We start from the raw sequence: 26,839 nt of genomic DNA, 5'->3' as shown, positions 1-26,839 counted from the left end.
AACATGGTGCTCCTACTGCGCTGATGCCTTTTGTTCTTTTGTGGGATATTCTCTCTCCTCTTTTTCTTGTTTCTCCTCCTCTGCCTCCTCTTCCTTCTCCTTTCTCACTCCCCTTTTCTTTTTCTCTTTCTTCCTTTCTCCTCTTTCTTTCTCTCTTCCTCCTTTTTTCTCTCATATACAATATATTCTCACTTGTTCTCTACTAGTACCACGTAATCACCACTGGATGTTTCTCTATTCCATGTCTGCCACTGGTTTTATGTTTGCCAAATGTTTATGGGCTACCAGCTTCTGGGCTTCATCTCCTCAGGGAATATACTGGACATCTGGCTCTTGTCTGCTAGGGTGCCACATCTAGAAATCTTTTCCCTCATAGGAACAGACTGACATCTCTTTAGTTATAGCTGATGTTCTGAGCCACTATATCTAGTTAAGGGAGAAAAGTCAGACAGGATGCCCCCAGACCAAGCCTGAATTTTGAACTTCCTTTCTCCTGCAAGGAGGATTCATATCTTCATCTCACTCTCCATCTTACTTAGAGTTAGAAAGTCCTTATAACTCCAAGTTGATTCTTTACTATACATTCTCTGCCTAGAAGTCTTTGCAAAAAGAACCCCATACAACTATGTGGGTTTGAGCCCCCGCAGTTTATTCCTGGGACCCTCAAATACTTTTGATCTCGCCATGCAAATAAATTTGAGCAAGGAAAAAGCTAAAAGGGCAGATTGTTTTTATTATGTTTACATAGCTAGCAAAACACTTCCCAAGCTTTGAGTTGTCCTACATGAAACTGATGCTCTGATGAGTGAAGACATTTATTTCAAGTTTCCCAGCTAGTTAGTGATAGTCATTTTTCAAATCCAGTTATTCTGACTCCAAACAACAAAGGTACTTTATACAATGCCATCCTACCCCTCCTAACGAAAATGGAGCATGTTCTTATGAAGTCAAACATAAGTTAAAAAGATATTTTTTTTTTCAAGGGGAAATAAATTCTGCCGTTTGGGGCAGAAATCTACATGCTCAGTGTTGTTATTTGATTAATACAGTTTTCTACTTCCTTAAAAACTTTCTTCCTGTGGTAGTAGCTATTCCTGCTTGCTGCCTGCTTCAGCTCAAACTGATTCAAAATTGTAAGGATGTAGAAAGATGATGAGCACTGATCATAGAGGAAGGAAGGAGAAAGGGTTTTTTTTCCCTTTTTAGTGAAACTTTCATTCTTCCTTGCCCACTGATGGGGAAACCATTTTCCACCTCCTCACCACAAGTAGCCAGTCAGGTTTCTGAAGATATCATTACATATAATAATAATTGTTAACATTTATATCATGCTCTAAAGTTTGCAAAGAGCTAGACATATGTTCTCTTATTTGATAATGTCACATTTTTGTGAAACTTATTCTCTTGAAAATGGCCTAAATTCGGAGTGTGCAGAGAAACATCTGGTCTATACACAGTCAAATACATTGTCCTACATGCATTGATTGCCTCATAATGTTTTAAACCATCTGACTTTATTGAATAAATCATTAAAAGTCTTCCAAATTACCTTCTGAAAATTGAAACATTCTTGCTGGAAGAAAAATACTGACTGTGGCATGAATATTTTCAGCTGTTCGAGCAGCACTAGCCTTTCTTTCTGATGTATACATTAGAAATTCCTTGGATTTTTTTAAAAGTTATTTCTCAAGACAAATCACAATTGACAGATGAGAAACAGGAAGAAAGGGGGTCAAGGTTTGCCCACAAAGGCCTGTGAGTCATAAGAGGCCTGATTCCTTTGGGTTTGAGCTTTGGAGCAGGGTAGCTAGAAGTCTAACTTCAGGCAGAACCTTCATGAACTGGTCGTTTTTTCTCTAGTAAACTCCAGGCACAAAGCTAAAAGGATGTACAGATGGCATAAATCATGGCGAGTAGCCGAATTGAAGACAAATCACACCACTGATAAAGTTGAACTATTTCTTTATTCTTTAAAAATTTTATTTACGATAGATAGCAGCACTGCACAGGCAGGTCCTTGGGGAAGGGAGGATAGGTTATCTGCTGGGTGGAGACCTCACCCCTGAGCATGGGCAGTGCCCAATGCCTGTTTTAGACATATTTTACTTTAGTTTTTTGAATGAAGGGAGATATTAGAGAAGGACTCATGAGGAGAGGGGTTGGGAATAGTTCATTTTCAAGATTGTGATTTAGTGGCCCTTCATTTACTCTAACATTTGAGAACTTAGGTACTTCGGAACTACTTTTCTGAAACTTGACTCAAAAAATGCAAACATTTCAGGAAGCACATAGTTTATTTCTGTCCTTCCAAAGACAGCGCTGTTGGCTGAACTAACCCTTGGATCTCTTGGCAGGCAACACCTGCTGTTGTGGGATTCCTGGAGTACTGGGCATATGCTTAGAAACCTAAGTGGAGCCCTTTAGAGAGCCAGAGATGGAGACCTTCTACATTTTCCAATAAACACCTTCCCATCAACACCACCAAGATAAAGAAATGAGAAACGGCCTTCAGCCACTTCTTTTGAATGTTAAGAGCAGGATCACTATGTAGCGAGAGGCCCTGTGACCAATACAGACCAACTTTAACCATCATTGGTTGTCTAGACCTGTACAGAATCATAAACTTCTCATTGCCAAAGTCTATAAAGCTATTTCAAGTTAGTGAACTCCCTGGGGAAATGATACACTCATATACATATATGTATATGCATATATAGACATTTACATACATACATATATGTATATATACATATACATAAATATATATGTGTGTGTAATTAAAAAAAACCAAAAAGCATCCTTTATCACGGGGAAGAGCTGCATCTGACAAGAAAATTCTATGAGTTATTATTAGTACCATTATTGTTTTCTTTGGTTTCATGTATATTGGTAAAATGACCATAAAAAAGAAAAAAATATATAAAAAGCAAATATTTTGTACAAAAATACAAAGTTTTAAAAGCTCTTAAAAGTATATTCCATATTATTACTAAGAGTTTGGACTATATATATATATGTATATCTGTATAATTTTCCTACATTTGGGATTTTAGCAAATGTAACACACTGTTTACACAGTAGATGTTTAAGCTTTTCCTATAGTTGAATAACAAGCACTCATTCAGAATGGAGTATCCCTGTGCTTCTGAAGTGAGAACTCACATACTTGGGTGGTTATTGGCTGAGAAAGGCTACGGGATTCCATCCAGCTGTGCACTGACCCTCAACTAGGTCCCAAGTCCTTGAGTCATGGTGAAAGGAAGAAAAATTTGCAGCAGGAATTTTTGTTGAACCAGTTTTCAGTGCTTTCTTATTCCACGGGGTAAAAAGATGATCTAGTCAGAAAGGCACATCCTTTACTTTTGGGAGATGTCCAGAATTTGTGTCCATGTCTGGCATTTCACAGCTTATTATAATGCAGAAGTTGATGCTAAAAGGAACAAAACTAGTTTTAATATTTAATCAAGTTAACATTATATTAAAATAATAAGGATTGCCTGATCTGTTCTACTGTTCAAGATTCCAAAATGCATGGTTTAAACAATAATGTATATAATTTCTTTTCAAAAATAGATTTTTGCTGATATCTTTTGTTTTTACATAGGCTAGATTTTCTTTTGTATCCTGCCCCTCTGTACACCTGAGAGTCATCCCAGTGTATATAATTTCACAGAGATGAACAATTAGCAAGGGAAATAACTACAGCCTTTGACACTCATTCTTCCCTAATACCCCTCCCCTCCAAAAAAAACCAAACTACTAGTCAGATTCAAGGGCCAGATGCTCATCCCTAGAAGTTATTCCACTGACAATCAGACTGGCTAAACTTGATTCGAATCATAAATTTGAGTTGCTGTAGACCCCATTCTTTTAAATGAATGATGTGATGCGATGAGGTGCATTAAAATCCCCAGTGTAAAAGAGAAGAGTGTAAGGAGGCTAAGTTAGTGATGTGAGATTGTCAAGAAAAATCTCATAAAGGCACAATGTGGGTCTTTGGGGATCATATGCTGCCTTTGTCTTTTTTTTAATTCTTAATTTTTTTCAATAAAAAATTATTTATTTTCTCTCCCAACAATTTTTTTTGAAAAAAATCATGATGTTGGTGCCCTATGACAGGAAAATTTAATGAATGCTGTTGTATTAGATCAGTCAAGAATAATAAAGGTTATATGGATAAAAATCCACTGATAATGACCCAGACTCTACAATTATTCCTTTTAAGAACTCCATGCTACTTACCTGGCTCCCTGTCTTTTTCACAAATGAAGTTGTTAATGTCTTCACATTGGAAATCATTCCATTGCCCAGCATAGATTAGCCCAGCACAGTCTTCTCCTGGTCCATGGCCATGACCCCAGTTATCGGGCTGTCCAGTTTTCCAATTTCTTTTGCGAAAACAAAAATTGAGTGTTATTTGTACAGAGCGACGTCTTTGATCAAGAGGAGAAAAGTAAAAACTTAAAAAAAAAATTAAACCACTGTATCTTTCCTGAAATGAAGATACATTATTTAAAAAACAGTGCATGCTCTTTTTGGGAATGAGAAGCACACGTGCAGCTGCTGAGAAGGCAGTCTCTCAAGTCAATACAATGGGGATGTCAAGGTCATGAGGCCTCAAGTCTGATTTCCATACTGCACTCCCCGGGGTGTTTGTTTACCTTGCCCCAATGAAATCAGCTCAGTATGATATTTCAGTGCAGAGCTGTAGGGAAAAAAAATCACCCCAACTTTCAATAAATTATGTAGTTTATCATGATGAGGCAAATGATAAATTTTTAACATAGGTCATAGCTTTCAAGAAGGGACTTTAGAGGTCATTTAGTTTTATACTTTCATTTTACAGATGAAGAAACTGGAGCCCAGAGAGCTTAATTGACTTGCTCAGGATCACACAGTGAGTTTCAGAGCTAGGATTTTCTAAATTCAGTCCTCATTCCCTTGGCTTTGAGAAATATGGGAGAATGTGGTTTGTATTTGTACATATGAAAAAATGTTATTCCCACATATTGTTTTTTCTATTTCTTCTGAGCAGAGAGCCTTTTGGAAACTCATTTGAATCTTTGTATGTTTTTGAAATATATAAACATAAATAAGAACTGAAAATAAGAACAGAATTGTTAAGAGCAATAGTAGTAATTTGCCAGGCATATTCTAAGTGCTTGAAATTATCTCATTTGATCCTCATAATGCCCTGGGAGGTAGGTGCCATTATTATTCATATCTTCCAGATGAGGAAACTGAGTCAAACAGGTTAAGTGACTTGCCCGGGGTCACACATCTAATTAGTGTCTGAGATTGGAATTGAACTCAGGCCTTCTGACTCCAGGCCCAGTCCTCTATTTACTATGCTGCCTAGCTCCCCCAGTATACAAAAGAAATATTTTATGCATCTAGAAGTCCCTCTAATGATAAACAAATGGCTATGACTTCTTTGGTGGTGGTTGTGTCAGTTGCACTAGCTGAGAAAGATAAATTTAATTTCACTATTGTTTAGAATATTTCAGTTTTTTCAAGAAATTAAAAACCAGAAACAAAAAGTAAACTTCTTTAGGGTGGGTTCATTTTAAGGCTTGTTAACCTTGACTGTGTAATTTGAAACAACCCTTAGGATCTTTGGCAGAGTTCGCACTTCTTGATTATGTTTTTATTTAACAAATTAGATGTACTTCCAACCTCAGCCATCAGAAGTAGTTTTTCCCCCTCTAAGAAACAGGTTGCTACACAGAAGCTTGTGGTTACTGCCTGAAAGGATGCCATGATCAGCTTTAGGACACGCCTGCCTGATGTGGAGGGTCTGAGAAAACATCTGGAAAAGGATGCACGCAGCTTTCCAGAAACGATGAGTCATTTTCCCATCAGTAACATACAGTCCTGAGGTTACTTAAGGATACCCCATATTATCAGAAACCTCTAAGGGTAGGACCAGCAGCCCCAAATCATGTTTACAAAAGACATCTGATATTGATAGTAAGTTTAAAAAAACACACAAGGTAGAATTTGCTTTCAAATGTGTATTTTGGAGTATTCTTTATAAAGAGTGACTAAAAGACCATAATCAAACCTATTTAGTAATGGAAAGATAACTTGAAGGAGGCTATAACAAGTTATGAGCTAACCTCTGAGCTTTGACCTTGTCTATATGGAAGCAGGTTTCAATATCACTTCTCACCTTGTCCACACCATACTGTCCTCTTCTCTCTTTTTAGCTCTCCTTTATGTACTGTCTTCTGCTAATAAGTTATCTGAGGGCAGAACTTAATGTATTGCCTGGAACTTAGGAAATTCTTAGTAAATGCTTTTTCTGTCAACTAGCTATCAAACTACCTTATGTGAGTCCCAAAGTGGAAAGATACTTTTGAAGATGATAAGATTCCAAAGGTAGGTGAGAAAGGTAAGGAAAATGCACAGAGAACTGGAATGTAGAGTGTTTGCTGAATTTACATTATCTCTTGCATTTATCAATTTTGTATCACCTTGTCTGTCTTTTCAGCAGGTGATTATGGTACACAGATCATTGAATAGCATGATATTACTAGTAAAGTCTCTTACTTTTTGTAGTCAGGTGAGGTTGGGCTTATATTTTAATTTTGCTCAGTGTGCTGAGGACCATAGTGAGTTGGAGAGCCAGTGGCCATTGTGTAGTTCACAAACGTATAAACAAGAATTATTAGAGCTACTTTTGCCCCTCTACCCTCACCCCATACACTTCTCAGTTTCTTGATAAACTGGGTGAATCTTACATATAAAAGTAATGAAAAAGCATTGAGTACATATGGCATAGTGGATAGAGCACTGGTCTGGAGTCAGGAAGACCTGACCTCAGACACTTACTATGTGACCCTTGGCAAGTCACTTAACCTTGTTTGCCTCAGTTTCCTCATCTGTAAAATGTGCTAGAGAAGGAAATGGCAAACCACTCCAGTATCTTTGCCAAGAAAATCCCAAATGGGGTCATGAAGAATCCTACACAACGGAAATGCCTGAGCAACAAAAAGTGTTAACTGTGCCAAGCACATAGAAAGGACAAACAGAAATCTTTTCATTTGGTTCTTCACTTTCAAATTATCTTTCATTCAGCTGAGTTTAATATGGGAGGAGATACAGACAAAAGGGTAACTGGCTGAAAATTACATAGGTGGTGTGGGTTGCTGTGATCCAGTAGCATTGTCTTTAACTTTCACTTAACTAACAAAATTATCTTGAGCTTTTTTCATGTTTTTAATGTTCTTCATTTGGAGCCAGACACAGAGTGAACAACTAGGGCTGGCAGCAAAGGTAATAGGGATGTCCCCAGAGGACAGATAACATCAGTGTATGGCCAGCCCCAGAGCTAGACTCCAGCTCAACAGGAAAAGAAAAGCAGATCAACTGGCTCACACATAGAGTTGTCCTGGAATGGACCATATCAGGAAGCTGTCTGTTGACCTTAGAGGTTTTTATATGAAATTTAAGTGATAACGTACAGGAATCATGGGGATACTGTGGAGGGGCCCATGCTTTTGGTATGAGGTGAACAAGATGACCTCTAAGTTTTATGTTATGATTTTTATGGTTGTGATCAATTAGTATTTATTAAGCAATTACTATGTGCCAGGCATTGTGTTGAGCAGTAGGGATACAAAGAAAGGCAAAAAAAAGGTAACTACTCTCAAGGAGTTCACAGTCTAATAGGAAAGAGAACCTGAAAACAATTACATACATACAATATACATATGGAATCAACTGAGGGCAACTAGATGGCATAGAGTGCTGGGCCTGGAGTCTGAAAGAGTTATCTTGAGTTCAATTCTAGCTTCAGATGCTTTTGAGCTGTGTGACCCTGGGTTAGTCACTTGACCCTGTGTGCCTCAGTTTCCTCATCTATAAGATGAGCTGGAGAAGGAAATGACAGAGCACTTCAGTGTCTTTGCTAAGAAAACCTAAAGCAGGGTCATGACTGTAAAGGACTAAACAACAAAATTCTCAGAGGGAAGGCACTTGAGGAGGAGAGGGAAAGGTTTCTTGCAGAAGGTGGGATGTTAGCTGAGACTTGAAGGAAGCCTGGGAAGCTAGGAGGTAGAAATAGGGAGGGAGAACATTCCAGGAATGAGGGACAGCCAGTGAAAATGTCCAGGAGATTGGAATGTGAGCACCAGCAAGGTCAGTGTCACCAAATTGTAGAGGAGGTGGAGCGTAGGTGAGGTGTAACAACACTACAAAGGCAGGGAGATCAATCAGCAGGCTGTTGCAATAATCCAGGTGATGAGGGCCTATATTAGGAGGGTGGAAGTATCAGAGAAGAGAAGGGGAGGTGTATATCCAGGAGATATTTAGAAGGCAGAATTGACAAGACTTGGCAATTGATTGGATATGGGGGCTGTGAGAGAGAATGAGGAGTCAAGGATGACTCATTAGTTTCAAGTCTGGATAACTGGGAGGGTGGTATACCCTCAATAGTCATATAATGTAGATGGTCTCGAAATGTAACTTGAAGTTAGGACAACTGAGAGACAATCCATCAACAAGCATTTATTAAATGCCTAGCATAGAGATTATTAACCTGTATTAGAAGACTAAGAACAAACACATTGGAATGTTTGCATGACAAAACTTGTCAGAAATAGTAGCGTGGGATCAGAATAAAATAGTGACCCAGCACACATTTACAATTGTGGAGAGAAAGATGGGGATAGAGCAGAGAAAGATCACATGTATTTTGCTGAAGAATTCCAGAATAAATTTTAACTTGAACCATATGTGAAGGCTGGGAAACATCCTTCTCTCTATGCTACAAACACCTATTGTTTTTTTTTTCTGCGTGCACGCCATGCCTCCTCCATATACCTATTGCATTTTTCATATTTAAATGTTTCCCTTGGTTACATATTATATTTATGAGTACTATCTCACAGCATGAGAGATTGAAACCAGAGATGGGGACAGTGCCTGAATCTCATGCAGTAGTAGGCATAAAAACAGCAACACATTCTAGCAAGGCATTTGTCAGTCGATCAGTCAATAAGTATTTATTTAGTGTCTACTATATGTCAGGCTAGGAATAGTTTCTGCCCTTGAGGAGCTCACGATTGAATGGATTTATTTGTATAAAGCATTTGTGCCTTAACAACCTATTTTGAGTATACCAGAAGACTCTGAAACTGTTTCCACCACATTGATAAACTTACCCGCAAATAGGAAAACCTCCTAAAAAATGTTCCAGCATCCTCAGAGCTATACTGGTTGGTCTGAAATTTCCCAGATTTCATTTTCATCTTGAGGGAGGCAGCACTTAAGTTCTAAATGTTGGCCATGGTCCTTTCCAGACTCCCAAACCAATGAGCTTTCTTATTGCCCACAAAATTGACCTAAATTTCATGGCCAAGAAACTCCCATTGGTTAAGCTCTGGCCTTATAACTGGGAAGTGTTACTAGTAAGAAGAATGCTTTTGCTAGAGAATCCCTTCCTGGTACAGCGGTCTGCATTGAAGAGGATTTCTCCGTGGTGGTTTGGCCTATTGCCATTCTGGCTGAATTGTGATGAGTGAAAATGGAATGAGTTACTGCTTATGCCCCTCCAAACATCCTCTTGCCCTTGATGTTCTGCTCTGTGTTATTCCTTTGTCTGGACAAGCTTATTATTGGTCAGTGAGATCCTAGCTACAATTTCAATGTACAAAATAGTCACTCTCTAAGGTGTTTTTTAAAAAAAATTCTTATAGTCATTTCAAAGACATGAGGATGAACAATTAGAGGAAAAGAGTATGTACAGACTATGTTTCCATCTTTTGTAATGCTGATGCACATTACAATTGTGTCATTAATGTCACAAAAATCTTACATATCAAGATGTGGTGACTTCAGGTATGAGCAGAGGATGGAGCTGGGTATGGAGAGCAGTTTCCACTCCATACATGATGGAGTGAACTCACAATGAAAAGGATTGAGAAGTGAGTGGGAGGTGAGAAATTTAAGTCAATGGGTATAAATGACTTTTTCTAGGACTTTGGCTATGAAAGAGAGGATAGGCACAGGTTGATAGTTGAGAGGATGGCAGGGTCAAATGAATTTCTTTTTTTTTAAAGAATGGAGAAACTTGGGGGACATCTGTAGGCAGCAGAGAAGGAGAAAATAGATATAAACAGACTGGATGTGATAGGTGGAATGTACATAATAAAAGTTCTAGAAGGGACAGGATGAAATCAAATTAAAGGTATAAATAGATGGGATGATCTTGGCAATGACAAGAACCATCTCTGCCCCAGAAACTAGAGCAAAGGAGACAATGGGGAAGGATGCTGAACTGACTGTAAGTGCAGAAATGGGAAGAACGTGATGATTGGTTCCATTTTTTTTTCAGTGAAGTATGTGGTAAGATATATCATGAATGATTTTTTAAATTATACTTTCCCACAGGAAGCTGTGATCAGGCAGTTTAACAATGTGTGGAGTCCTCTCTCAGTTTATGCAGTATCCATTCTTATCCATCTTGGTATTTCATTTTTGGGGCCTTGTATTATCTCTGAATATTTTATTCTTGCCATACTATATTTTAAAATTTGAACTTCAAGATTCTTATATTTACATTTTTCCTTCCTGTGGAAAATGAGAAGCAGAATCTGAGTCCTGTGGCTCTGATGCAAAAGCCCAAACTCTCAGAGGGTCTCCGAGTAAGCGTCTGTGGTTTGGGGATTGCATTCCAAACCAGATAGCTTGCTATTTAAAACTTATCTGAGTCCCAGGTACTACCAATGGTGCTTCATTCCTAAAGCACATAATTCTTGCTGGAGTCTGGGGAAGGAGAGCCCAGTTTCATCTTGGGAGAGCTGGCCTGGACAGATCTGTTCCTGCTCAATCCATTCCATATGGGCCAGCATTGGCTTCTTCTTAGAGGAAAGGATTAAGATTGGATTTCTTGGATAGTCCAACTCAAAGCTTTCCCTTTTCTTGCCTTTTTTTGCATTTATAGACATGAGGAAAGTGCGGCAATTGTGGAGAAGACTTATCCAAATAAAAAATAATGATCCTGGCATCTTATCAAGCAGAGAAAGCCAATCTTCTTTTCTTTAATGGTCTATACTTCTGCCCTTCCCCTCCCTTGCCATTTTCCTCTGTAGCTCTTGCTTCATTTTTCTATTATAGCAACTTTAAAGGATTTTTACGATTACCAAGGCTGGATGTGTGAGGCAGCACGGTATGTAGCAGATAGAAAATTAGCCTCAGGGCCAGGAAAACCCAAGTTCAAGCATGGCCTCTGACTTTCAAGTGCATTCACATATTCCCCTTAATTTAATGCTTTCCCTCTATTGATTATCTCCAATTTATCCTGTAGATAGCCTGCTTGTACATAGTTGTTTGCATGTTGTCTCCCACATTAGACTGCGAGCAGCTCTTTGAGGGATTGTTTTCTACTTTTCTTTTCATCTTCAGGTCTTAGCATAGTACCAGACACATAGTACATACTTAGTAAATGTCTATTGATTGACTGACACTCTTGATGCTTCTGCCTTTGCTTTGCTAGCTGAATCCAACGACTATCTCCTTAGATATCCAAGGCATCGTGAGCCTAAGGAGAAAAGTTTTATTTTGCATTCACTAGCAGACATATCCTCATAATGTCAAGTCTTATGTCCCCCTCTTTGACTCAGGCAAGCCATTTAATTCAACACTTCAACAATACAGTTGATGGATCTGTAATCTCCTCAATGTGTGCCCTCCCTCTAAAAGAGTAGATTGCAACCATTTCACATCTTCTCATCTCATGTGAATTTGTTCATGCCTTTCCAAGAATCTCTCATTGGGTATCTACTCAATGTGCTCACAGGTTATTGTTGGTGCTTGTCTTTTGTTCTCGAAGGGGACCAATGACATCAGAAGTGGGATGTTTTAAACTTGCAAGGGAATTGGATTTAAGTGAAGTAGGGCTGTGCAGAGTTGTCAGCCTCACTCTCTCCTCCAAAGTCACCAGATTCCAGTGGCAAGACACAGGCTAAGATGACTGGTGATGGCTACTCAATGTGCTAAAGGCCTTACTGCAATATCTAGGCATTATTTTGGAGCTATCTGGCATTTACCTTTGTTTCCTAGGTACATACATTTATGAATTTTAAAGCATTTCCTAACTGTGTTACTGGTTTAGAAATGTTTTCTAAATTATGAAATTCTACATGCAGTATGAAGACTAATTAATATCCTGCTACTGTCTGAGTGTTCTTGAATTATACTCCCTCTTCATCTGATTTAGTGGGAACATCCCTGGACATAAAGCCAGAAGAACTGGATTTAAGCTCTGGCCCTGCTATTTACTAACTGTGTGACTGGGCAAGTCATTTGCTGCCTCTGCTATTTGTTCATCTGTAAAATGGTATAATTCCTCACACCCTTTCTCCACCCCAGCACATGGCAGTTAAAGCACATGCTTTGGGTTAAGGAAGCCTGAGTCTGGACCTTTCTTTGGTTGCTGGTTACTTCTTGTGATTTGTATTCTTCTCTTGAGCAAGGCTGACTAAGTAGTGATTCTGACATGGAGATTTCCAGCCTTGGAGGCAACATTATGAATTTGAAAGGCCTAGATATCATGGGTTCTTCAGTTGGGAACTGACTGACAATAGGAAGAGTTTCTGCTTCAGAGAGGGAAGGAGTATGTGGAATGGAGGAGAATTTGGTCCAGGAAGTCAATTTAAATTGCTTCCACTTTCCTCCTGGGTAACCTTGGCAGAAGATAAGGGAATTATTTGGACAATGTACAACCAAGGAGAAATAGGAAGTGCCAATTTAGCAGTTCCTGCTTCATATCTTGATGTTTTAAGTATCAACCTCTTGGGGGAGTATAATAATAGCTGTAAGTTGTTACTGCTGATGTGTATTTAAATATTTTGTCAATGTGTATTTGTGACTCTCTTGGGTTAAGTATTTCTTTTGTGTGGAGGAAGAAAATAGCTGCCCCATATCTGATTTACATTGTAAGTGGAATATCTTTCTATTTCCCCCTCCTTTTTTAGTGAGAATCTGGATATGAACCAGTTTAAGCTATAAATACATTTTCTTGGGGCTTCAGGGTAGAACCAGAGAGTTTGAGAAAAGAATCATGCCAAACTCTACCAGTTCTGAACCTAGTCTGCCCACTTGTATTCAGAGAAAAATTGTTGTTCAGCCGCTTTCAGTCATGTATGATTCTTTGTAACTTCATTTGGGGTTTTCTTGGCAAAGATACTGGGGTGGTATGCCATTTCCTTCTCTTGTTCATTTTACAGATGGAGAAACTGAGGCAAACAGGGTTAAGTGACTTTTCCAGAGTCATACAGGTAGTAAGTGTCCGAGGCAGGATTTGAACTTATGAGCATGCATATTCCTGACTCTAGGCCTTATCCACTGTACCACCTAGTTACTCCCAAAGAGGAAAGGGGATGCTTATTTGGAATGAGCAAAGATAAGTGCTTTTACCTATCCAGGCTCAGCAATGGGTTGTTTTTATTACATGTCTTATTTTGGAAAATTCAAATCTATATATTTTTTTCCTTGTTAATAGACAATTCTATTTGGGTTGGAAAAGAGGCTGCAACTATTGGCTTGAATGTTTGGAGATGTTACTGTGTATAAAATGTGGTCCAGAAAGTCAATTTAAATTGCTTCTACTGTTCTATGCTTATTTTTTATAGGGGTAGTATCTCAGTTGAATTTATGAGAAATCCTTGATTGTCTACAACTTCAATTGTTTTGCTGCCCAACTAAAATTCCAGTTTGTGAGAAGGGCATAATGTTTACATTTCATAATTAGATGTTAGGTCAGGATAACAAACTGGATTTAGTTTTCCTGATAACGTGCCACTGACAGGCACTCTGCAAAATAGCCAACAGAATTGCTGCTGAGGAAAATCTCACAGTGACCAGGAAACTCCTGGCTTTCATTATTGGTTCACCCAACATAGCACTTAGAAAAAAGTGTCTGGGCAAAAAGTATCATGTTGTGATTCTGTTCAGTATTCAATTTTCCTTTTGGTCAAAAAACCCAGCAAAAACCAAAGTCCACCAAATGCTCTAGGTATCTAGGTGGCTCAGTAGACAAAGTGCTAGGCCTGGAGTCCGTAGACGTTTATTTGCCATGTGACCTTGAGCAAGTCACTTAATCTAGGTTTGCCTCAGTTTCCTTAACTGTAAAATGGGGAACAATAATAGTGCCTCATAAAGTTGTTGTGAGGATCAAAGGTGATAATATTTATACAGCACTTAGCACAGTGCCTGACACACAGTAGGCACTATATAAGTACCATCATCTTCATCCTCATCATCATAGGACTCAGCAATTTCCTGATGTAGAATTACCAATGTTTATAAATCTGGATGGAGTTCTCTAACTCCAAGTACTACTCTCTAAGTAGTATGGCTAAGGAGGAGCACAGGAAATAGGGAAGAAAAGACCATAATTATTGAACCACCACATTATTAATCAATAAATGTCTACTGAGTGCCTACTATGTGCAAGCACTGTGCATAGTGCTGGAGATACAAAAAAGGGCAAAAGATAGGCCTTACTGTCAAGGACCTTACAATCTAGTGAAGGACATATAATTTCATCAAACTCTAGAAAACTTTTCAGTACTCACGTGTATTTCGGGATAGTTCCATCGAGCCACTTCCACTCATTCTCCTGTTCGGAGTCTGTAAGGCCAATCCAGAAGCTATCTCTGCCCACCATCTGCTTTTTTATCCATTGCTGCAAAACAGGGGGTAGGGCATTATTACTGTTCCTTAAGACAGATGACTTATCGGGGTTTTGAGGTCAGTTAGCCACCTCTTCTTTTAAAAACCATTTAGAAATCCAGCCTGTTTTTTAAGGAACGTATTTGTTAGAATACATTAAACTGCCTTCTCCCACCCTGTTTTAATTTCTAATTATATTTTTTTCAATTTATCTTTCTCTTTTGCCCTTTCATATCCTTTATGGGGTTGTGATAGTTGCTTTTCTTTGATGATAAATTATTTTAGGATGACCCGCTGAAAACCCTTGGAACCCTTGACCCCACTGACATCTTTTCTTCTGTGATCCAAATCTGGTTGGCTATTGTGGGAAGGGCTCCAGGAAGCTACTGTAGGAGGGTCTTAGTAGAGACAAACAAGAACATTCTAAGTGCCATACTCTATGCAGCCTACTGTGCTCTTCCTGCCCCATCCTCTACTACATATGCAACCAACTCCTAAGTCAGCCAAATTGCATTATTTGATATCCACAGTACACATCTTCAGCAGTTAGGTGGCGCAGTGAACAATACAGTGCCTGGCCTGAAGTCAGGAAGGCTCATCTTCCTGAGTTCAAATCCAGTCTCAGACACTATCCAGACTCAGACTGGGCAAGTCACTTAACCCTGTTTGCCTCAGTTTCTTCATCTGTAAAATGAGCTACAGAAGAAAATGGCAAATCATTCCAGTATCTCTGCCAAGAATACCCCAAGAGACACAACTGAAAAATGACCGAACACATACACATCTCATAGTTTTCCACAACTTTGTTTATACTTAAGCCAATTCCTGTGTCTGGAATGTACACTTTTTTTTCCTCATCTCTTCCTGATGAATTTCAACCCACTTCTCTAGGACCCAGTTCAAATGTTACTTTTTCCATGAAGTGTTTCTTTATTTCTATAGTTGTAAATGATCTTTTCCAGGAACTTCTTGGTATTATGATTATTTGTGTATATGTTTTTTCCTCCCCATACCTAGTAAATTATAATCTCCGTAAGATCAGGGACTTCATTTTACTGATTTTTATGTTTCCCTCTAGAATGATGTTCTGTACATATTAGGAACTTAAATTCTTGTTGTGTACATGAATGAATGCTTATTACTATATTTCCTTGAAGGGCTCTCCCATTTTCCTCATAATACTTTTGTTTCTCTGCTTTTCTGTTAATGTATAGGCACAAAAGGAAAAACTCCCTAGTCTATCAACATGGTTACTTTGGGGGTCTAATAATTAGCCCTTTTAACAAAATTAAGTAGCATTTACAGACTAGAGGGGATGAGAAAATCTTTCTGTAACATCAGTTCTCTTTTGGATAAATGCTGAGAGTTTGCCTTCTGGACGTGCTTACTTGACTATGAACGCTCAGTATCTTTGTATCCACCTCTCCCCAGTCCTGTGATCTCGTCTCCAAATATCCTTTCATTGCCATACGCATACCTGTTCTTCTCTTGTGTTTATGAAGATGAGATGTGAAGACTTGTCTTCACAGAAAAGTTTTGCATCATGAAAAATTTCTTTTTCTGTTGAAAAATAGTAGCATTTGTCTGTGTAGTTCTTCCAGTGAGGGGGGCATCCTGGGAAAATGAACATTAAACACTGGTTAAAATAGCATGAGTATGATGTATCTTTTTAGGGATATTTGAGACATACAGTTGGTCCCTGGTTGCTTCTATATCCAAGGGACATCCATGCATTTTGTTGTGCAGAGCCCACAAAGAGACACACATTGCAAAACTTTACTTAAGTGCTTAATATAAAGTTTAATCTTTGTTAAGGTTGTAAAATTCCATACAGTAGTTGAGACCACACAATTTGGGAAATAGCTATTTGTGGGACTATTATTTCCCTGTCTTTACATTCGATCTACATCTGGATTAGTCTGTTCAAAAAAAAACTGAAGAAGGCACAGATGTGCACCATAGCCTGGAATCCATATGGTGTCTATAAATAATTGGATGTGAGGACCCAGGACTTAGGACAAAGAAAATAAACCAAGGTAGCAATAATGAAAACCTGCGTCTTCTCGAAGAGCATTTTGCTGTTCAGAATTGGGTCTGGGTCTGGGTTGATGAAAAAGTTAAATCTAAATTCTAACAACTTTCTTTGGAGAGGCAGACCTGCGATTTCATTATTAGGAAATCCCTTCTACCAATGCAAACTGGCACCTGCTCTGCAATTTATAGACAGGTTTAGAGTCACCTGGGGCACTGAAAAGTTAAGTGATTTGCCCAGAGGTACACAGCCAGTAATTGTTACAGATGGGATTTAAAACCCAGTTCTTTCTGGACCCAAGGGCTCTTCCAAACAGCCTGTCCTTGTTTGCATGAATGTACATGTATGTGTGTATATGTGTATATACGTATACACATATGCAGTGACATTATCTATATATAGGTATATGACTGTATAAATGTATATACATAGGTATACATATATATACATACACACATATATATATGAACATAAAGCTGTAATAAACATATAAGTATAGGAACCACCTCATATTTTAGAAAAATGAATTGCATATAGATGGGTAACAGGGGGCTCAGTGTGAATATTAATGTGGTGAATTGAAGAACATTTTCATCCCTGGGGAGAAGAGAATAGATGAAAAGAAGACTCATGTGGTGGCCAACCTCAGGTTTCAATGAAGGGCATGCTTTCTGAAAGTCCAACCCAGCTAAATAAACAAGAGGTAGAAACCCTGATCACATTGAGAGAATGAAACATACGAGTTTGAGTGACACCATATGGTGCTTCGGCCTGTTAAAGCAGCAGGGTTCTCATGCTTACCCTGCATGATACTTTCACTGCTAAATAAGCTGGGATAGCAGGACAGAGCCCAGTAAACATTCTATAAAGGTGAGTCAAAGCTGTGAGCTCTACCCTGTAGATGAATGCCCTCCTGGCTTTCCTCTGGGGCTACCCAGACTTACCATTAGGCTCTGGTGCTGGTGTTGGTTCATTCTGTAGAGCCAGTGGAGCCATTGCTCCTGAGGGGCCTGGTGGACCAGGTGGGCCCTTTGGACCTGGCATGCCTGGCACACCAGGTAGTCCAGGAAGTCCTCGGGGACCAGGAACTCCAGGTTCTCCCACAGTGCCCTGTAATCCTTGGAAGCCAGGGGGACCCTGTGGGCCAGGAGCACCATCCTTGCCAGCAGGGCCTGGAGGGCCTGGGTCTCCACTTGGTCCTGGTGGGCCAGTCTTTCCGGGGGATCCTCTTTGTCCTTTCGGTCCTTGAGATCCTTTGGAACCCTTACTGCCTTTGTCCCCTGGAGGGCCAATTGGTCCAACCGGGCCTCTTTCACCTGTTGGGCCTGGTGGCCCTGGCTCCCCTTTCTCTCCTTTTTGTCCTTTGTTACCAGTAGGACCAAGAGGTCCTTGGGGTCCCCTGTCACCTTTAGGTCCTCGGGGACCAGGAGGGCCTGAAATAGAATAAAAAATGTAACTGATATAAATAATGGTTAATAAAAGACAACAATATTTGTAGAATTTTTATAGAAAATTTCTGAAGTGCAAAAATCTAAACTGACAAAACACTATATATTATGGATCAATTATTGACTCTATAAATAATGACTGATAAAACACTATTTATAGACTTTTTTGTAGAAAATTTCCAAAATGCAAAAAACTAAACTTACAAAATAGTACATATTATGGATCAATTATTGACTTTATCAAAAGATTCTTTACTGTGTTATTTTTTTTAAGGATTCATTAAAAAAAATCCTTTTAAAAAACAACTTTCCCTACTCCATTTTAAATATATGCTTTATAAGCAGCTTTTTAGTAGCACAGCTTAGGTAAGGGTATGTCTCCAACTATTTACTATAGATAGAAGATGGAGCACTGGGCCTCGAGTCAGGAAGCCCTGAGTTCAAATCTAATCTCAGACACATACTAGTCATGTGACCTTGGACAAATCACTTACCCTCTGTCTGCCCCAGTTTCTTCAACTATAAAATGGAGACAATAATAGCACCTACCTCCTAGAGTTGTGAAAATCAAATGAGATAATATTTGTAAAGTGTTTAGCACAGTGCTTGGACTATAGTAATAATGTTAATAAGTAATATTAACAAGTTCCTTCCTTCCTTCCTTCCTTCCTTCCTTCCTTCCTTCCTTCCTTCCTTCCTTCCTTCCTTCTCTCTTTCCTTCCTTCCTTCCTTCCTTTTCCTTCCTTCCTTCCTTCCTTCCTTCCTTCCTTCCTTCCTTCCTTCCTTCCTTCCTTCCTTCCTTCCTTCCTTCCTTCCTTCCTTCCTTCCTTCCTGTTGAAATGAGTGATCAGTTCTCATTCTTCTCAAGCTCTCCACAATCTCCTATAGGATTTTGTAGTCCTTTGAAAGGCAGTTGAGAATGAGCTCAGGATTCTTTCCAGCTGAGTATTTAGTGCTTCCTTTACTTAGACCTTTTATTGCTTTACTGTCAATATGCCCTTTGACTCTCCCTCTTCTACATGGCCCCTTGTCTCTTTCAACTGATTCCCTCTTTTGGGTCAAAGCTTCCAGCTTAGGGCTGCCGGTAGCCCTGCTGAATACTCACATAAAGAGTGGAAGAATTGTGTTAAAATGCTCACACCCCACACTCCACTCCTCTTCCATCTCTTCCAGTTATGTTACTGCAGTAGGGACACAAGCTAATTCAAAAGCTTGGACCTAGAATTCAGGAGCAGTCTTCTCCTCTACTCCCTGATTCCGTGACCTTGATTCTGTTTGCACACATCACTGCAAAATGAGCAGCAGTCACTGACTTTGCCTAACCCCATGAAGAGGAAGGGAGTGAGACTGAAAATGGAGTAACTTTGGACTGGGACCCATCCTTAGGTTAAGGGATATCTGCAAGACTCTAAATCTGAAATACACTTCCCTACTTTTGTATCCTTTCTTCTGTGTTGACATAGTGAGCCCAGTCCTGGATTCTCTACTGTCCTGGATTCTCTACAAACTTTCTTTTGTTGATCTTGTCAACTCTATGGGTTCAAATGTCATCTCTACCCTGATGACTCTCACTATGTAGGTGGATTATCAACTCTATCTTTCTAGTCTCCGCAGGATCTGATTTTTTATTGAACTTCTACTTGAGATGGGAGTCTCAGTCTATCTACCTCAGTCTATCTCAGGCTTTCTAGTGATTTCCCTTAGAGCTAGGAATGGTTCCTTATCCACTTGACTCACTTTTAAGGGTAACATCAAAAGCAGATACCCATAGTCAGTACCATACTTGAGGAGGAAATACATTCTTGTATGATACTGATTTATGGAACTAGTAAAGGATGGAGAATTTAAGGAAAAACAAGGGAGAAATTTGCTCTGGATAAATGTCTAAAATCATCCCTGGGTAATGTTTTAGACTCATTAGGGAAAGATTAGGTTTCTGTACCTCGTCAGTTGGTCTGACCCTCAATTTGAGGTTCATTTCTACTTTAACCAAAGAGATTTGGTCAGGTGGGAGTTAAATGGCCCAAGGACATTTTATGAAGGCACAGAGGGAAATATTTACAACCATCTCTGTCTCTCTTAATAAAATGTGCTTTAATATGTATGACTATACGTGAACTTTTGGCCAAGAATATCGTTTTTGAGGTCTTTGTCCATAGTGTCAGGTTGCTGCCAGAATCTAAGTCACTGCTTTAAGAGCTGACCCTGAATGCCTTCAGACACTGTTTAAAGTACTATTTCATGATATGCATACTGTAGGGCACATTGTGAACTCTTTTCATTGGAGCCTGACTCGGAATTTGCCTGTTTGCCATGGATTTGTTTGATCATTGAGAAAAACATCTAAAACCGTTTTGAAAGTTAGCATTGGCTCCTCATAAAAAGTAGCTGATTGATGCCAGGGTCATAGTCTGTCCCCACAGAATACTCAAGTTGGCATCACTTGTTAGCATCTGGAATGACATAAAGCATTGACTAATTATGTCTTCCTCTATTTCTTTTTTTAGGCTGCTGTTAAGGCTAAAATAAAATCCATCTTCAAAAAAGGGGCTTTAGCCAAAACAATGGAAACTATATATGTATCTGAGCATATGAAAGTAGCAGCTTTAACCCTCAGCTAAAAAAATATTAAAACTATGAATGTAGAGGTAAATGTGATAGCTAAGGCAGCATTTCAGGTTAATTTCTGATTTTCTGTCAAACTGACTGAAATTGTTATTAAATCTCAAGGCCAAAGGGGTGGCTACCTGGCTTAGGATCCTGAAGTGCTAGGATGCCCATTTCCCTGCTAAAGTCATCACAATCGCATCCAGAAATGCATAAGCATGAACAATAACCAAATTCTAAGAAGCTTTGTGTTTTTCCCCCTTTTTCTTGGATTCAAGAATTCCTGAAGCCTTGAAATTCCAAGACCTTAGAAATTGCTGTTCAGAGAGAAAAGGATGTTCTAAGTTACTTTTCCAGCCCTGTATTGGTGTTCAAATGGCAAGAGTCAAGAAGCACAAGAAAATTTCAAAATCAGTGTTTGAGTAGAGTCACTGTTGGTTAATCTGAAATCTGAACTCCATAGCACAGTGGGCTGGCAGAGTGCTGCAAGGGGAAATCTGAGCATCTGAGTTTGAATTTGGGCACTGTTATTTATGGCTTAGGTGACTTTAAGCAAGTCATTCATTTATTTATGAATTTATTCATTAATTAATCCATTTATATGTGGGGGGAGGGAGAGGGAGAAGGAGAGGAAGAGACTGGAGATGGAGAGAGGGGGGAAGGAAGGAAGGGAAATGGGAAGAGAGAGATGGAAGAGGGAGGGGGAGAGAGAGAAACGAAGAGGATGGGGGAGGAAGAGAGAGAAAGGGAGGGAAAGATATGGAGAGGGATGAAGAGAGAGGGAGGGAGGGAGAGGGATGGCAAGGAGTAGTACAGAAGTGCTCATGGACTGAAGGCTGCTGATCAGATTAAAATGTAATGGGGAAATGTTTGACTAAATAAATAAAAATATGATGTAATATAAATAATATTCACTTGTGGTTTTCCAAGTTTTCAGGGATTTCTTTCTATTTCAGTTTGACACCCCTAGTGTCGTGGTTAGAGAGCTGGCCTTGAAGCCAAGGATATCGAGGTTCAAGTCTCAATTTGGCCATGTATTATCTGGCTGATTCTAAATACTTGAGCAGCTTTCTCATACCAAAATTGCAGAAAAGGTGTCAACTGGCATATAGAAGGAGTTGCATTCTCCCTCTAGAAGGGTTTCCCTAGTCCACCAATGAAATCTCAGGTCCAATAACTATCCCTGTTTTATTTTATTCTTTTGGAGACATTGGAAGAGCAGCAGTCACTCAGGGGCCTGATCCTACTACGACTGGCATGGGAGCTTTGAGCTGCTCCCTTTCTGGCCCAAGCTGGTTCACACCCATCTTGGATAGTCTGATGGTCCCTTCTCTGGGGGCTCACCATATTGGTACCAGAATTAGTGTGGACACTCAACAGACTTTAGCTCTACAGTAGCTTAGAACTGCCAAGCAAGTGACCAGTGAGCTTCAGCAGGGCTTACAGGCATATGCCACCATGCCTCCCATTATATACTTTTTAAAGGGTAGGGGAAAGAGCACTGGAAATAAGGTTTCAAATCTTGGCTTTGATACTTATTGGGTAATTATGAGCAAAAGTGCTAAATCTCTTTGAATGTTAGTTACCTAGGAAATAATACTAATTATGAGATCCATTTCACAGGGATGTTGAAAGAAAATAGCTTTAAAAAACCTTGATACAGTATAGAACTGTGAGCTATTTACATATACGGTTTTGAAAGTATAAAAAAAATGTGGTGCAGTGGATAGAGTACCATTCCTGAAGTCAAGAAGCCCTGGGTTCAAATTTGACCTCAGATATTTACTAGCTGGGTGACCTAAGGTATATCACTTAACATCTGTAAATGGCAAACCACTCCAGTAGCTTTGCCAAGAAAACCCCAAATAGGGTCACAGAGAGTCTGAAAAACTGAAAAACAATTGAACAAGAGCAAAGTGCAGCTGTAATGTTCCTCCATCAGTGATCCTTGACTAGGGAAGGATCATTCCTTGCCTACTCCTTACTCCCACTGCTAATTTGTACACAATAATTTGGAATGAACAGGAAGCCTCTTCTCAATTACCTGGAGCTACAACAGTCCTGTAGGTGATTGTTTACTTAGAACAGACTCTCTCAGAGAAATTCTGTGGAATCTGGGGAGGGGATGGCACTCAGATGGCTTTACCTGTGTGTTCCTGAACATGAAGCAGAAAAGTAGGTTCAATGGTTAGTGAATTTGCTATTCAAAAGCACGTGACACAAGGCCTGGAATGTCCTCTGTGTGGAGTTAATAGAAAAATCCTTCAATTATCTACACTGAAAACAAAATATTTTCCTAAAAAAGTTCATTTGTTCATAAATGAACTTTTCCCAGTATAAAGACTCAGCATGTATTTAGTTGAAATTTCAGATACAATTTAGCTTCAGCAAAAGCAGCTTCTTTTGGCTCGTTTCTTGAGGAGGCCAAGAATTTTGCACAGCTGTGCTTGTGTCTCAGGCAAACTTTGAAATGAACAAATGTGAAGTGCAAGGCAGGATTACAGTGGACAAGGAGGCCCTGCCAGGAAAGCATTAATGAATTTTGAGCTTTGTGGAGGAAAGGCACTACATAAAGCCAACATAATCCAATAATACCTGGTTCTTTATTGCCCTCCACCACTTCATCACTGTCTTGGATGAAATTTTTATCTATAAAACAAAGAAATACAATAGGAGACTAGGATATTCTGAAGAAATAGATTTATGGAAATAAATTTCTCTTGATTGGTTCATGTGGCCCATGTGTTATGTGGTCTCACTAAGTAGAAGAATCAATTTCCATAAGCAAACATTTCCTTCAAAATATCTTGTTTCCTACTGTATTTCTTTGTTTCGTAGATGGAACTCAGGATTAGATCAAATAGTAATAATACAATGTTTACTACGAGGAGATTAATTAGGAAATGTAAACAGCAGCAATAATAGTGACAGATTTAATATAATTGAAAATGGGGATTGTCTAGATGAGAAATGAAGGCCTCAATCAATGTTTGTTGATTGGGTAAATAAATAACCTAAACTTGGAAGCATTTTGGAACATATAGAAATCAATATAATCTAATCTATTAGTATTATACTTAGCACATATCAAGCAGTCCACAAAATAGCAGAAATCTCTGAGGTGATCTAGATGAACTAAATTTTACAGAGAGGTAAACTGAGGATCTCAGAAACAAAGTTGATTTTCTTGAGATCCTGCAGGGAATAAGTCACAGAGCTAGGTCTTTGATTCTAAAGCCATTGCTATTTCCATTATTTCATAGCCCCAAAGTAGGATAGAAAGCAAACCTGGCATGTTGATGTACTGACATTTAAATGGGGCAAGGCATTTGGGAAAAAACTTACTTGTTCCCTTCAGCTACCCTGAAGTCAGTGTGGTACCATAGTTCTGGTAGCTGCTTAAAGCTCCAAATGAGGGACCCAAATGCAGAAAGGAGGTAGTGGCTAAAAAAAAAAGTCCTTAACACAAGGACGTTAAAACTTCTTAGTATTACTGAGATTTTGTGGGAAAGGATTCATGCTAAAGTATTGTGTTCAGTCCTGGGTACCATATTTTAGGTAGAGCATGGACAAACTACAATGTTTCCATAGGACAGTAATCAAGATAAATCAATCAATCAATTAATCAACCAGCATAAACTTCTTAAGATTCTACTAAGGGCTCAGCACCATCAATGTGATGTGAAGATTGGTTGAAGGAAACTGTGAACGTTTAGCCTGGAGAAGAGAAGGTTTAGAGGAGACAAGATGATGATGTTCAAGAGCTAGAAGGACCTGTCATATTCTGTATGGTCCCAGAGGGCAGAGGTAGAAGAAACGGTGCATATTGCTGAATGGCAGATTTTAACTTAGTGTAAGGAAAAACTTTTCAATAATCAGGGCTATATAAAAGTATGAAGCTGTACAGAAGTGTGAAGCTGTATAACACTCTGAAACTGTATTACAGTGTAAAGTGCTACAAGGGATTTGTCATTGCTGGATGGCAGAACCGAGATCAAAAGGGATTCTGACAGGTGGGAATGGTGGGCTCCAGGTTCCAAGATATGACTTGATAAGGATGAATGTAAAGAATTGTACAAATACAATATGGAGAAAATAGCTGGAAAGCAGTTCTTGTGAGAAAGACCTAGGGTCTTTTATGGCTTGGAAGCTCAATGATTCATCAGTGTGATAAGAGTAGTTTTAACATGATTTGGGGCTACCAAATAGAAAAATAGTGTCTAGAGCAAGACAGTAGAGATGATTTTTCTATGCTCTATCTTGGTGAGGCCATGACTGGTATAATGTGTCCAGTTTTGGGCACCACATTTTAGAAGAGACATTGGTAAATTAAAAAGAATTCAGAGAAAGGTAAACCATTTCATAGGAGGAATGGTTTAGCCTGGGGAAGAGAAGGCTTGGGGTGGTGGTGGAGAAGGATTCGATAACTGTCTTTAAAAATGAGATAACTGTAAAGTGCTTATTAGCACAGAGCCTGGCACAACCTATGCACTTAATGTGTGTTTGCTCCTTCCCCTCCTTCATGTGGAAGAGGGATTCAACTTTTTCTACTTGACCTTGAAGAAAAAAACGAGGGCATACATATGATACATGGAATTGTCTAACAAGTACAGCTGTTCCAAAATGGAATGGACTAACCTAGAAAACCATGTGTTTCTCATTACTTGAGGTCTTTAAGTAAAACTTTGATGATCACTTGCTTAGGGTGTTGAAGATAGAATATGTTTTGTGGGTGGGAGTTGCACTAGATTACCTATTATGTCCTTTACAATTCTACAATTCTGTGATTCTATGATTAAAGGCACAACACCTGGCCCTGTTATACTCTCCACTAGAAGAAGAGGCATGGTTAATGGAAAGCCGGCATATGTACCCACAGCTACTAAGGTTTTTTTCTCTCAATCTACATTGTCCAAGAGCTTATGGGAAAATATATAGTATAACATGATGAGACTAAAATATTGGTATTCCAAGATAAAATCAGAAAAATATTGTCTTTTTGATGCTATAAATAAATTGTCAGTCTTCTTGTCATTTGTTTCTTTCCATGTTTAGGTTATTAAGAAGGGAAAGGAAAAGATAAATCATGCATTTAATAATTTACATAGGAAGCAGATAGATTCCACAAATTCATGGCAACTTTTTATATTTCAGGTATAGCCTTAATGTCATCTGATTGTCATCATAGACATAAAACAGAACTTGTTACATGAAGCACCATTAATCTATAAGTATTATGAATAACAAAGTATAAAAAAGTAACACCTGAAGACTTCTTTTTGACCTAAATACTTTTAATATTTAGAGACTAGGAGCATAAAGATCACCCTAAATTCTTGAAAGTTATGCCAAAAAAGATGTTTTAGAAAGTCCTTTTTTGGGAAAATATTTGAGAATACACCCTGTATGAGGATCAAATATCTGTAATTTTAAAATCAGCCTCGTTAAGTTTGATGAACCTCACCACCATGTTGGGTTCAGAATGTTGGGATTTTTTGGCCATTGAAACTCTGAAGACTCTTCAGTTCAAAAATACTTATTAAACTCCTGTGAATTGCTAAGCACTGTACTAGGTGCTGAGAATGCTGTACAACAACAATAACAAATCAGTCCCTGCCTTCAAGGACCTTCCATTCTATTATCTACTATATCATAGAGGGGATGCAGTCTGCAGTGGTTGAGGAAATACAATGAAAAAATAGTGGATCCTTGAAATATCAGAGTCAGATATGAATAATACTGAATCCTCAGATTTTCACATACAGCTCCCACTGAGTTCTATGTATCTGAATCTTCATTTTTTAATTGATGTCATATTACTACATATTTCCTAGTAGAAAATTATCTGAACCTATTCCTTGTAAATAAACTGCCTTTCAGAAATAGTGAATTAGCTTTACCCCAGGAGATCCTCATAAAAATTAACTTTGCTAGAATTATCTAGCACTGTTTCTCAGTCTGGGGTGCCCAGATATGCAAAGGAAGTCCCTAGGTCCTGCAAAACTTCTTGTGACCACCATATTTAAACTCATCTCACAACGCTTACAAGTTTGAAGACAGACTAGGATGAAGT

General features: G+C 38.8%; 1 protein-coding gene across 1 annotated transcript in view; it reads right to left on the bottom strand.

Annotated features, from left to right (window-relative positions):
* Positions 1-1,945: 1,945 nt before the first annotated feature.
* COLEC12 (collectin subfamily member 12) overlaps positions 1,946-26,839 on the bottom strand; it is a 235,803-nt gene continuing 210,909 nt past the window's right edge. The window contains exons 6-10 of the mRNA XM_072604343.1: positions 17,656-18,144; positions 16,157-16,293; positions 14,583-14,692; positions 4,243-4,388; positions 1,946-3,430 (exon numbers count right to left, since the gene is read on the bottom strand). Coding sequence (XP_072460444.1) covers positions 3,411-3,430; positions 4,243-4,388; positions 14,583-14,692; positions 16,157-16,293; positions 17,656-18,144 — 902 coding nt within the window. The 3' untranslated portion in view covers positions 1,946-3,410. The remainder of the gene's footprint in view (positions 3,431-4,242; positions 4,389-14,582; positions 14,693-16,156; positions 16,294-17,655; positions 18,145-26,839) is intronic.

The sequence above is a fragment of the Notamacropus eugenii genome, chromosome 4 (assembly GCF_028372415.1).
Source record: "Notamacropus eugenii isolate mMacEug1 chromosome 4, mMacEug1.pri_v2, whole genome shotgun sequence".
NCBI lineage: Eukaryota > Metazoa > Chordata > Mammalia > Diprotodontia > Macropodidae > Notamacropus > Notamacropus eugenii.
Note: the sequence above shows the minus strand (reverse complement) of the source record. Positions and strands in the feature narration are given on the sequence as shown.